We start from the raw sequence: 11,535 nt of genomic DNA on the forward strand, positions 1-11,535 counted from the left end.
TTTCTTTCCGGAAAAAAGTAAGAAAAAACTGCAAAACCTCAATGAGTAACTGAGCCCTATTTTTATTACCCTCCGGTCGAGCTACCACCCAATTAATCTTGAAATTTTTTGCGTGGGGAAAGCAGTGATTCATTTTGCCATCCAATTCTGATGCCATCAATTTTACCGCAGCCGGTCCATTCTTGAGGAGGCGAATGACATTGGGACCCCACCAACCGTCACCGAAGCCAAATTCAAACCCACGACCTTTGTGTTGAAGACCGCGCGTCTTACCCACTCAGCCACGGCTGCTCTGAGCCCTTATTAGCGACACTTACAAAATCAAGAAAGTTTGAATATAATTTTCTCAAATTGGGCTGAATTTAGCCAAAAGAATGGTATGAAGGCAAAAATTAAATTCGTTTATATTATTTAGAACCTATTAACTCACAAAAAAACAGAGCACTAACAGTTTTAATAAGGATAAGCTAGCATCTGAGGATTTGATGCGTAATATGATGGAAATGTTTGCTAAAGAAATGGAATGTCAAAACAAACTCATAGAGCAATTCAGACAAGAGTCTGAAAAAAAACTAGTATCAGCGGAAAGAGATAAATGAACAAAATCCGCCAGAAAAAACAACAACTACGCGCCTAATTAGCAACACGGATTCGTAGAAAATCAGTGCAAATGCCAGTCCAAATGATTTTTCTCGGTGGTATCAGCGTTGGCTTGATTTCTATGTGTGCCAATATTTAGACAAACAAAGTGAAGAAGCAAAAGATGAAACAAGCTTCTGGCTGATCAGAAATTACCCCAGAGGCACTAGTAAGAAGTGCTCGAGCAGAATAAGGTGCAAAACTCACAAAAGAAGATCTCGGAAAATCAGAGACATTTTTCATAATTATAGTGGTTACAAACAGAAACAGAAGAAAGAGATAGCTACCTCACTGAACAATGAACAGGTGCACGTGTTGTGGCAAGAGTTATAAGAGACAATCTACGTTAAACGGTTACAAACATAAACTGAAGAAAAGATAGCTACCTCGGTCAACAAATCATTGAACACATGTCCCACCAAAGACAAGGAATGTATGAAAAGTGAAAAAAAACAATGCACATGTGCACGCGTAGTGGCAAGAGCCATAAGATACAATCTTCGTTAAGTTGGTTAGAAACAGAAACTGAAAAGATAGCTACCTCGATCAACAAATCAATGAACACATATCCCACAAAAGACAAGGAATGTATGAAATGTGAAAAAAGCTCATTTCTAGTCAGAAACTCATTTCCATCTCACAAAAGCAGATCGCGGAAAATCAGAGACATTTTTCATAATTATCGTGGTTACAAACAGAAACAGAAGAAAGACATAACTATCCGAAAGAACAATGAACAGGTGCACGCGCTGTGGCAAGAGCCATAAGAGACAATCTCCGTTAGTGGTTACAAACAGAAACTGAAGAAAAGATAGCTACCTCGGTCAACAAATCAATGATCTCATATCCCACAAAAGACAAGGAATGTATGAATTGTGGGAAAAAGCTCATTTCTAGTCAGAAACTCATTTCAAACTCACAAAAGCAGATCTCGGAAAATCAGAGACATTTTTCATAATTATAGTGGTTACAAACAGAAACAGAAGAAAGACATAACTATCCGAAAGAACAATGAACAGGTGCACGCGCTGTGGCAAGAGCCATAAGAGACAATCTCCGTTAGTGGTTACAAACAGAAACTGAAGAAAAGATAGCTACCTCGGTCAACAAATCAATGAACTCATATCCCACAAAAGACAAGGAATGTATGAATTGTGGGAAAAAGCTCATTTCTAGTCAGAAACTCATTTCAAACTCACAAAAGCAGATCCCGGAAAATCAGAGACATTTTTCATAATTATAGTGGTTACAAACAGAAACAGAAGAAAGAGATAGCTATCCGAAAGAACAATGAAAAGGTGCACGCGCTGTGGCAAGAGCCATAAGAGACAATCTCCGTTAGTGGCTACAAACAGAAACTGAAGAAAAGATAGCTACCTCGGTCAACAAATCATTGAACACATGTCCTATAAAAGACAAGGAATATATGAGTGGGAAAAAGCTCATTTCTAGTCAGTCTGCAAACCGAAAGCAGTAAAGCAGGACAAGTGCACTCTGCCGCCACCAAGTTTAAAGAAACAAAGCTTCTGAAAAGTTCCCATACCTGTTTGCAGATTGTTAACGGGTCCCAAATCCATATTGCTTAGCGTGATGATACCGGAAGCGATGTAGACGTGATTGGCGAGCAAGTGCTCGAGAACAAAAAAATGTTGAAAAGTCAACTTAGAAAGATTTCACTGCGTGTCGAAGCTACCGATAACAGGAGGCTTCATAGTATTGGAAATGCGAATATGACACATAAATTAGGTGGCTTAGAGGTAGCGACCCGATTGATTGTTATTCGGGGGGTTAAAGACGCCTCCTCTCGAAGAAGACTCTTAAAGCACTCAAGCTGCTGCCTGAAAACTGACCTCTCCATGAGCAGAGTCCAGCCTCAATAAATATTCGCAAAACAACTGTTAGCCAGCCTTATTCGGTCTCTCATGTAAAAGAGGACAAGAAGAAACTATTATCGGACTTTGCCGCTCTTTTTGATGACAAAATTTGAATCTGATGGCAACAAAACCGGTTCACATCAATTTCAGGATTATGCAAGGCCCTTTCAAATGAGTGGCTAGAACAATTCATTTTTTCTACCGCGAGCAAATTGAATAAAACCTTGAAAGAATGGTTGAAGAGAAAAGTTATTGAGCCACTGGATGGACCATCCGAATGATATCATCCAATAGTAGTTGTCAGCACAAAAGGACGACAGAACAGCGCATGACAATTAATATGACTTAACAAAACAACCAAATTGAACAAAAGCTGCATCCAACGGAGACGCTGAAAGCGGCCAGCACAAATGTGAATGGTGCTGGATGCTTTTCTACATTCTACGCTACAAAAGGTTAATTGCAAGTTCCCGTGGACGATGAACACAAGCAGTGACCACTTTCATCACATCTTTGGGTCAATATCGGTTTCTAAGCAAAACAATGGGCTATCAATCAGCTGGCGATGAACTCAATTTACGTCTGAAAAATGAATGCGTGGGAGTGAATTCTGCGGTTTGAAGAAGTCGCAGATGATTGCGATGCGTTTATATCGGCAAGGAAGTTTGACTTAGGAAAGCCGGAAGTAAATTTCTTTGGGTTTGGTTTAAATAAAACCGGCGGGACAATTGATTCGGCGAAAACAGGAGCACTCCGGGATACTACGACTTCTTGCAATCGAGAACAGACTTGAGAAGCTTTTTCGACTTCCTGCAAGTTTTCGAACTTTTCAGGAAAAATAGCGAACTTTACCAAAACTTCCTCTGTTAAAGAAAGAAAGAAAGAATTTATTTCTCACTGTTAATAATCAATTTGCATATAAAAAGAATTTAAACATGAAGCACCAGAAACAGTGAGGGGACAGTTAACGAACCCAATTTGGTTACTCAGCACTGCCCGTTTTATCAAATGAAGGACAAATTTGTGATCTTCAAGGACAAGGAAAAATATATAAATCTGAAAACATTAAAGAAGATATTGGAAAAGAAAAATACTCAAATTTGAATAAACATAAAGCAGCAGATTTAAGGCATTGTCTAGACAGATTAATGACATAAGGTCCAAGCTCTGTATCAATATTTAAAGTTAAGAGATACACTAACTTGTACCGTTTTGTCCATATTTAGAGATAATTTATTCAAAAATAACCATTTATTTATAGCTTCTAAGTCTTGATTGAAGCTCTCAACCGAGCAGTTTAGTCCAGTGACGTTTGTGTCGTCGGCAAATAGAAAAACTTCGCTAAATTTACAGACTGTTGAAAGGTCGTTTATATTTATAAGAAACAGCAGAGGCCCCAAAATGGATCCCTGTGGGACACCACATTCAAGATTTCGCCACGTTGATCGCGTTTCCCCAATTTGGACAAGTTGTTTGCGGTGCTTCAAGTAACTTTTAAACCAAAGTAGACTTTTCCCACTGACACCATACATTTCTAACTTATGAAAAAGAATCTCGTGATCCAGTGTGTCAAAAGCTTTTTTCAAATCAAGAAAAACTGTTCTCTTTGGTGATTTAATTTTATCTAAGCGACATTTCTCTGTTACTTCGGCAATAGCATCAATAGTACTGTGTTTTTTTCGGAAACCAAACTGTTTGATGTAAATTAGAGAGTTTGCTTCAAGATAGCTATACACTCGGTTGTACATTGCACGTTCAAATACCTTACTCCAGGTTACAAAAAGTGATATTGGCCGATAGTTACTGACATCCAATTTCGATCCTCCTTTGTATAAAGGATATACTACCGCTTGAGCCAGAGCGGTAGGAAAACACCCTGATTTAAAGGACTCTTATCGTTTTAGAAGGGAATCTGTCCATCGAAAAGCATTCACAATAGTACGCAAAGAGCAGTCAAAGCCTTAAGTCATGGCTTTTTTTTTGATACGAGAAGAAGATTTAAACCGGAAACAGATGCAGCTCGTGTTGGTGGCCTAGAATATGCTACGGCTAAAAACCGTCGGCAACAAACTGTCGACAAGCTTCTTCTTCCAGGTATCTATCAGATCTAGAAACCCGTTATACAATTTTAAAACCGGAGCTTTTAGCGGTCCTTTATGCTACTGCGAAACGTGATTTCTATTTAGCAGGTCGGGATTTCAACCTAGTCGTTGACCATCGGCCGCTCGCCCATTATTTGACAAGTATTGGTTTTCTTAAATGGAAAATCCCCAAACTTTACACTTTCTTTTGGAACTTACTAGCTACATTTTCTCAACTACCAGAAAACTCAACTACCATGCCATCTCTAAAGCTCCACTAGGAAGTTCCGGAAGATGAACACGGCAAACAGGAACATATAATGATTAACCGGCAATGAACCGGTTAATGAACGAAGCTTCTCAGTCGTTGCCCCATTGTCTGCAAGAAAGGGGGACTTCGCGAGGCACTAGTGCGCGATCTCACATACAAACAGCTGCAAAAACAAATCATTGAGGGGTCCCTTTACAAAAAGATGCTGCTTCAACTGAAATCATTCTGGGCAGTCGTCACAATTCCACATCCGTGTACAGGTTGAGTCTCGTTTGTTAATTCTTAATTTTCTGAGAGCCCATGTACTTCAATGTGATGAAAAAACAAAACGGCTAGCACGGAAAAGTGTCTATTGGCCTAATATGTCTAATGATATCGCGAACAAAATTTCTGGATGGGTTCAACGTACCTAAGGAACCCATCATAAAAGTTGCAGTCCCAAGTTACCCTTCCAATCTGTATGTGCAGATTTGTTCAAATGCAATAGAATGAAATATCTGATTATGACAGATAAAATTACATTGGACTTGTATCTCAAAAAACAGGACGCACTATTAGCACCGATGATTTTATCATGGCATTTCTATCTTAGTTTTCTGATGTTGGAGTTCGAATCGTTCTTTGAGATGGATGTCCACAGTTTTCCTCTAGAACACTAAAGTCTCTGCGGCCAATGGCTTATCTAGCAAGAAATTCATCGCTGCACTACCTCAAATTGAACGATTGTGTAGATTTAGCAAAAACGCAATGAAACATCTTAGTAGCACCCGAATGAAACAACGAGTAAGTCCAGCAAAAGTTCTGTTGAGACGAACTCTTAAAAGTTTTGTCTTCACTAATCATCGCTCGTCTCGCGAAGATGTAAAAAGCAGAGCAGAGGAGATAGGTGCGAAAGCCAACTAGTTGCGCGAACGTGCTGAGGCTCATTATAACAAATGTGCGAAAACTTGCCTGTTTTCAAATTTGGAACGCATGTAAACATACAAGATCCTCACAGAAGATTATGAGTTATTGTTGCAATTGGTCGTGCCAAAGATTATTTTGTAAAAACCGAATGTGGGCGATTTTACTAGCGTAACTGATGCAACAAGAACCTTCAACGGGTTTTATAGACAACTCCGATATAAGTCATCCGGTTGCTTCAGAAAAAAAGTTTCCAACCAAATTCAGCTAATAATGAAAATTTGGCTCCAAACAAAAGCAGCTCATTTGAGGGAAATTTGCATTCAGCACGAGCCATGAAAAGCCAGTCTGGTTCAAAGCTCTAAATTCAGGCCAATATCACATAGCGGCCTGACTGTAAGGACGTGGTGAATGAAACCAGGAGTAAGTCAAGCACAAGTTCTGTTTAAGAAGTTCTATTTTAGAAGATTTTTAAAAAGTTTTGTCTTCAATACTCATCGCTCGTTTTGCAAAGATGTAAAAAGCAGAGCATAGATCGATATTAAAGCCAACTTGTTGCGCGAATGAGCAGCGGCTTACTATAACAAATGTGCGAAAATTTGTCTGTGTTCAGAGTTGTATAGCATGTATAAATACAAGATCCTCACAGAAGATAATGAGTTATTGTTGCAATTGGTCGTACCAAAGATTATTTTGTAAAAACCGAATGTGGGCGATTTTACTAGCGTAACTGATGCAACAAGAACCTTCAATGGGTTTTATAGACAACTCCGATATAAGTCATCCGGTTGCTTCAGAAAAAAAGTTTCGAACCAAATTCAGCTAATAATGAAAATTTGGCTCCAAACAAAAGCAGCTCATTTGAGGGAAATTTGCATTCAGCACGAGCCATGAAAAGCCAGTCTGGTTCAAAGCTCTAAATTCAGGCCAATATCACATAGCGGCCTGACTGTAAGGACGTGGTGAATGAAACCAGGAGTAAGTCAAGCACAAGTTCTGTTTAAGAAGTTCTATTTTAGAAGATTTTTAAAAAGTTTTGTCTTCAATACTCATCGCTCGTTTTGCAAAGATGTAAAAAGCAGAGCATAGATCGATATTAAAGCCAACTTGTTGCGCGAATGAGCAGCGGCTTACTATAACAAATGTGCGAAAATTTGTCTATGTTCAGAGTTGTATCGCATGTATAAATACAAGATCCTCACAGAAGATAATGAGTCATTGTTGCAATTGGTCGTGACACAAATTGTTTTCATTCAGATCGTGCTACAGATTGTGATTATACCAAAAGTGCCACCAAACAAGTGAACACTTTTAATGAACACTAATTGCGAGTTAAACTTAAAAAAAAGACTTGCTAACACGCTACGATTCGCAAGTTGGCAAGTGTTATTAAGATTTTAGCAAATTGTGCAGTCCAGTGAGCATAAGAAATAAGTTTCCCTTAAACGACGGAAAACAAGACCGCAAGCTGATAAAGTATGAGCCCAAATCATCTGGGCAGAATAAAACTTTTAAGCAAAAAAACATAAAATATACGGAATTAACAAATTACAAACAGCAGAAGTAAATTAAAATTCTACAAGCAGCTACATTAAATTGCGTTCAACAAAAAAAGCAAAAAACGATGTGGCAACTAAGCCGATAAAAACAAGCAGTCAAATAATAAGACAACAGTTTTGAAACGGAATATTTCGTTGGAAAAAAAAACAGGTCCTGTCAGATTCGAACTTAGGACCTTTACTGTTCCAGGCGTATTCATTGCCTCAAGCTTAAGTAAGAAATAGAGGCAGGGAAACTAAAAATCATTGTGAACTGAACTTAAATTTAACTATTCTAGCTTTAACCATTCTATGAACAAAGTTATTTAGTAAAAAAACCCAGTACCCGATTGCAATACCCTTGCTGATCGCAAAGGTAAATTTCTGTGGACCGTCATATACAAACTTCTGAAACAAAGGGTCAGCATAACTATTGCGTGCACTTACACACTAACCCAGACTGTTCATTGCGGATTCTAGCAGCAGAGAAATCTGGTACAGAGCGCCAAAGAAGTTCGCAGAAGCGTCCAGGTAGTCCAGGGACGTGAACATATTCATCATATCTGTGATCTTGTTCAAACCAGTTGGGTCTGACAGTAAGTCTTTGGCAACTGTTGAGGCTGGTGCTTGAAGAGAGCTCCAAACTCTCTCCTTGCTAGCTCGGCTTTTGTCGTATGTATAGCCCACTAGAAGTCCAACGTCGCAGTAAGACTCCCACAACGAAGCCTAAATAACACGGCGGTTCACTTGCATTTCCTTTTCTGATTAAAAAAAGGATCTTTCTATATCGAGCCATGATAAATATCAGTACTTTATAGTTCAGTATTAGACGTTTCGTCGTACAATAGAATTTAAAATGAATCACATTTAAAAAACAAAATTAATTTATCCAGGAGTATAAATGACACAACAAAATACTGAAGTTAAGAAACCTTGAAAAGGGTAGAAAACGCGACCACTGATTTGCTCTAAGTCTACCCTTAAAACTTCAAAAGAGTTATGGTTTTATCGAACACCAACCATCGACGCGGGATTCCGCGTGTCATCGTGAGAACATCAAGCCTTCACGAATTAAGAAAATCATTTTATACATAGATCCAATTAAAAATGAAAACTAATTTTTTCCATATCCTAGTACACCTTTTCTGCCCGACCCTTTATTTTCTTGTACTCTTGGACCGAGCGCATCCCCTAGAATTCATTATATAACTTTAATACAAAACTTTTTTCAATATATTATTAGTAGCTCATCTAGCATCGAACTTGGAACTTCCAAAAACTAATTTAGATAAGTCTCTAAATGAAATCATTCCAATGACCCTAAAAAATTGAGCTGTTCGTAGATATGAAATTCAAAAACTGTCAAAATTTTGTTCAATTTGAAGATGTCTTCAGAGCTGCTAATCGTTTGAAGAAAAAAAAATCTGAAAAAAGTTTGAGTGAAGTGTAACAACAACATCAACACAAACAGAACCCATTGGAAAATGGGTTTAGCAGTCAACTTTTAGAATAGTAAATCAGTTGACCTCTAGGTACAAAATGACGAACTTTCTAAATTATTTTACAATAACGAGAAATTTAGTAAGCATGATGAATTTGAGTTGGAAAACATCATTGGAATTTACTAGAAAGACCTCACATTTGCAGAACGGTTCAAAATAAAGCGTGCAAACTTCCTTTTCAAACTGATTTTAAGCATTGTTTCTTATATTTATTTGTACAAAGAAGCTTATTTGCATGCATTTAACCAACTTCTTCAAATCTATTAGATCTGACTTTTTATGTATATTTTTTGATTAAAAACAATTGAGCTTCTATTATAATCTAATACAATTTCTTCCGATCGACTTTCATTTGACGGATTTTTTTCTCATGGATGTTGAACAACAAGATGTTTTGGTAGGAACGGCTGTCAGCTCCACTACTGCTCGAGGTTCAAGAGTTGGAAAAAAAAATCAACGGGACGACCGGAACGACCGCGTGCTCAGGAAAGATACTCAAGAAAAGATAGTACTATAAGATTGAATCCTCCTTACGATGCGCGCAATGTGAGAGACGTAACAATGAACACTCTCGTAATTTTCAAGAATTCATTGGGTATAACAATCAAGTATGAAGGTGAAAGCATGCCATGTCCTGCCTGGTGATACAGGTTTTTTTTCCTCCAGCGGCAATATGTAAATTAATCTACTTCGAGGACAAAACGCAAGTCTGGAAAAACAGAAGGGACAAAAAAAGTCAACCCAATAAACCACAAGTTTATTATTTTGAATGAAACATTACCAAAACCATATACAAATATGCTTAGAAAAAACTTCAAACAAGCCAGCACTCCACATCTGTCAACCTCCAGCATTATCCTTGCATCCACAGAAAAATTGTCAACAAAAAACAAATTTGATTAGCTCTTCATTGCTTAATATAAACAAATCCCGAAATTCGTGGGCAATGAGTTGAATATCTGAATTTGAAACTTGATCAAAAAATTTTGGAATTAGGGAATTCTGTCTAAGTATATTAAAAAGCTTAGCTCCTCTGTAACTAATTGAAGCTCTTTGAATTTTGCTTTTGAAATTAAGAATTTTCATTAGATTAAGATTTGACCTTCTGGTCATTTACGACGGTTTATCAAATACAAAAAACTCGTTTAAAAAAGTTTCAGAGTGTAGTCCTGCTATTGATCGCAAAACAAATTTGAGGAGTTCATATACATGCAGCTCGTGAACTGTTAAAAAATTTTCATCATTAAAAACTTTTCGAATGCTTTCATATTTTCTTTTGAAAAAATAAATCGAATAATTTTTTTTGGATCAAAAAAAGGGTTAAAAGGTTTGTGTAGGAAGTGCAACCATACACTTATATTCCATATTGCAAAATGGGCTTAATATTAGAGCCATAATAATCAATCATAACAGTTTTGGGAACATAATGACGCATTTTCAAAACAATGCCACATTGTTTTCTACGCTTGGATCGTATGAAATTATTGTGAGAATTAAATAAAAATTTAGCATCTACATAAACACCAAGATATTTGCATGACCCTTCAATTTTCAAAGGAATGCTATTAATAAACAATTGCTGGTTGGAAGCACTGTTAAGAGATACACTAACTTGTACCGTTTTGTCCATATTTAGAGATAATTTATTCAAAAATAACCATATATTTTTTAGCTTCTAAGTCTTGATTGAAGCTCTCAACCGGGCAGTTAAGTCCAGTGACGTTTGTGTCGTCGGCAAATAGAAAAACTTCGCTAAATTTACAGACTGTTGGAAGGTCGTTTATATATAAAAGAAACAGCAGAGGCCCCAAAATGGATCCCTGTGGGACACCACATTCAAGATTTCGCCACGTTGATCGCGTTTCTCCAACTTGGACAAGTTGTTTGCGGTGCTTCAAGTAACTTTTAAACCAAAGTAGACTTTTCCCACTGACACCATACATTTCTAACTTATGAAAAAGAATCTCGTGATCCAGTGTGTCAAAAGCTTTTTTCAAATCAAGAAAAACTGTTCTCTTTGGTGATTTAATTTTATCTAAGCGACATTTCTCTGTTACTTCGGCAATAGCATCAATAGTACTGTGTTTTTTTCGGAAACCAAACTGTTTGATGTAAATTAGAGAGTTTGCTTCAAGATAGCTATACACTCGGTTGTACATTGCACGTTCAAATACCTTACTCCAGGTTACAAAAAGTGATATTGGCCGATAGTTACTGACATCCAATTTCGATCCTCCTTTGTATAAAGGATATACTACCGCTTGAGCCAGAGCGGTAGGAAAACACCCTGATTTAAAGGACTCTTATCGTTTTAGAAGGGAATCTGTCCATCGAAAAGCATTCACAATAGTACGCAAAGAGCAGTCAAAGCCTTAAGTCATGGCTTTTTTGATACGAGAAGAAGATTTAAACAGGAAACAGATGCAGCTCGTGTTGGTGGCCTAGAATATGCTACAGCTAAAAACCGTCGGCAACAAACTGTCGACAAGCTTCTTCTTCCAGGTATCTATCAGATCCAGAAACCCGTTATGCAATTTTAAAACCGGAGCTTTTAGCGGTCGTTTACGCTACTGCGAAACGTGATTTCTATTTAGCAGGTCGGGATTTCAACCTAGTCGTTGAGCATCGGCCGCTCGCCCATTACTTGACAAGTATTGGCTTTCTTAAATGGAAAATCCCCAAATTTTACGCTTTCTTTTGGAAGTTACTAGCTACATTTTCTCAACT

The 11,535-nt window shown here is 37.6% G+C and overlaps 1 protein-coding gene across 1 annotated transcript in view; it reads right to left on the reverse strand.

Moving 5' to 3' along the window:
* LOC134840022 (phospholipid-transporting ATPase ABCA1-like) overlaps nt 1-11,535 on the reverse strand; it is a 28,163-nt gene that overhangs the window by 15,147 nt on the left and 1,481 nt on the right. Inside the window, exons 2-3 of the mRNA XM_063855649.1 lie at nt 8,478-8,497; nt 7,762-8,032 (exon numbers count right to left, since the gene is read on the reverse strand). Coding sequence (XP_063711719.1) covers nt 7,762-8,032; nt 8,478-8,497 — 291 coding nt within the window. The remainder of the gene's footprint in view (nt 1-7,761; nt 8,033-8,477; nt 8,498-11,535) is intronic.

Source organism: Symsagittifera roscoffensis, chromosome 2, assembly GCF_963678635.1.
Source record: "Symsagittifera roscoffensis chromosome 2, txSymRosc1.1, whole genome shotgun sequence".
In the NCBI taxonomy this organism is placed as follows: domain Eukaryota; kingdom Metazoa; phylum Xenacoelomorpha; order Acoela; family Convolutidae; genus Symsagittifera; species Symsagittifera roscoffensis.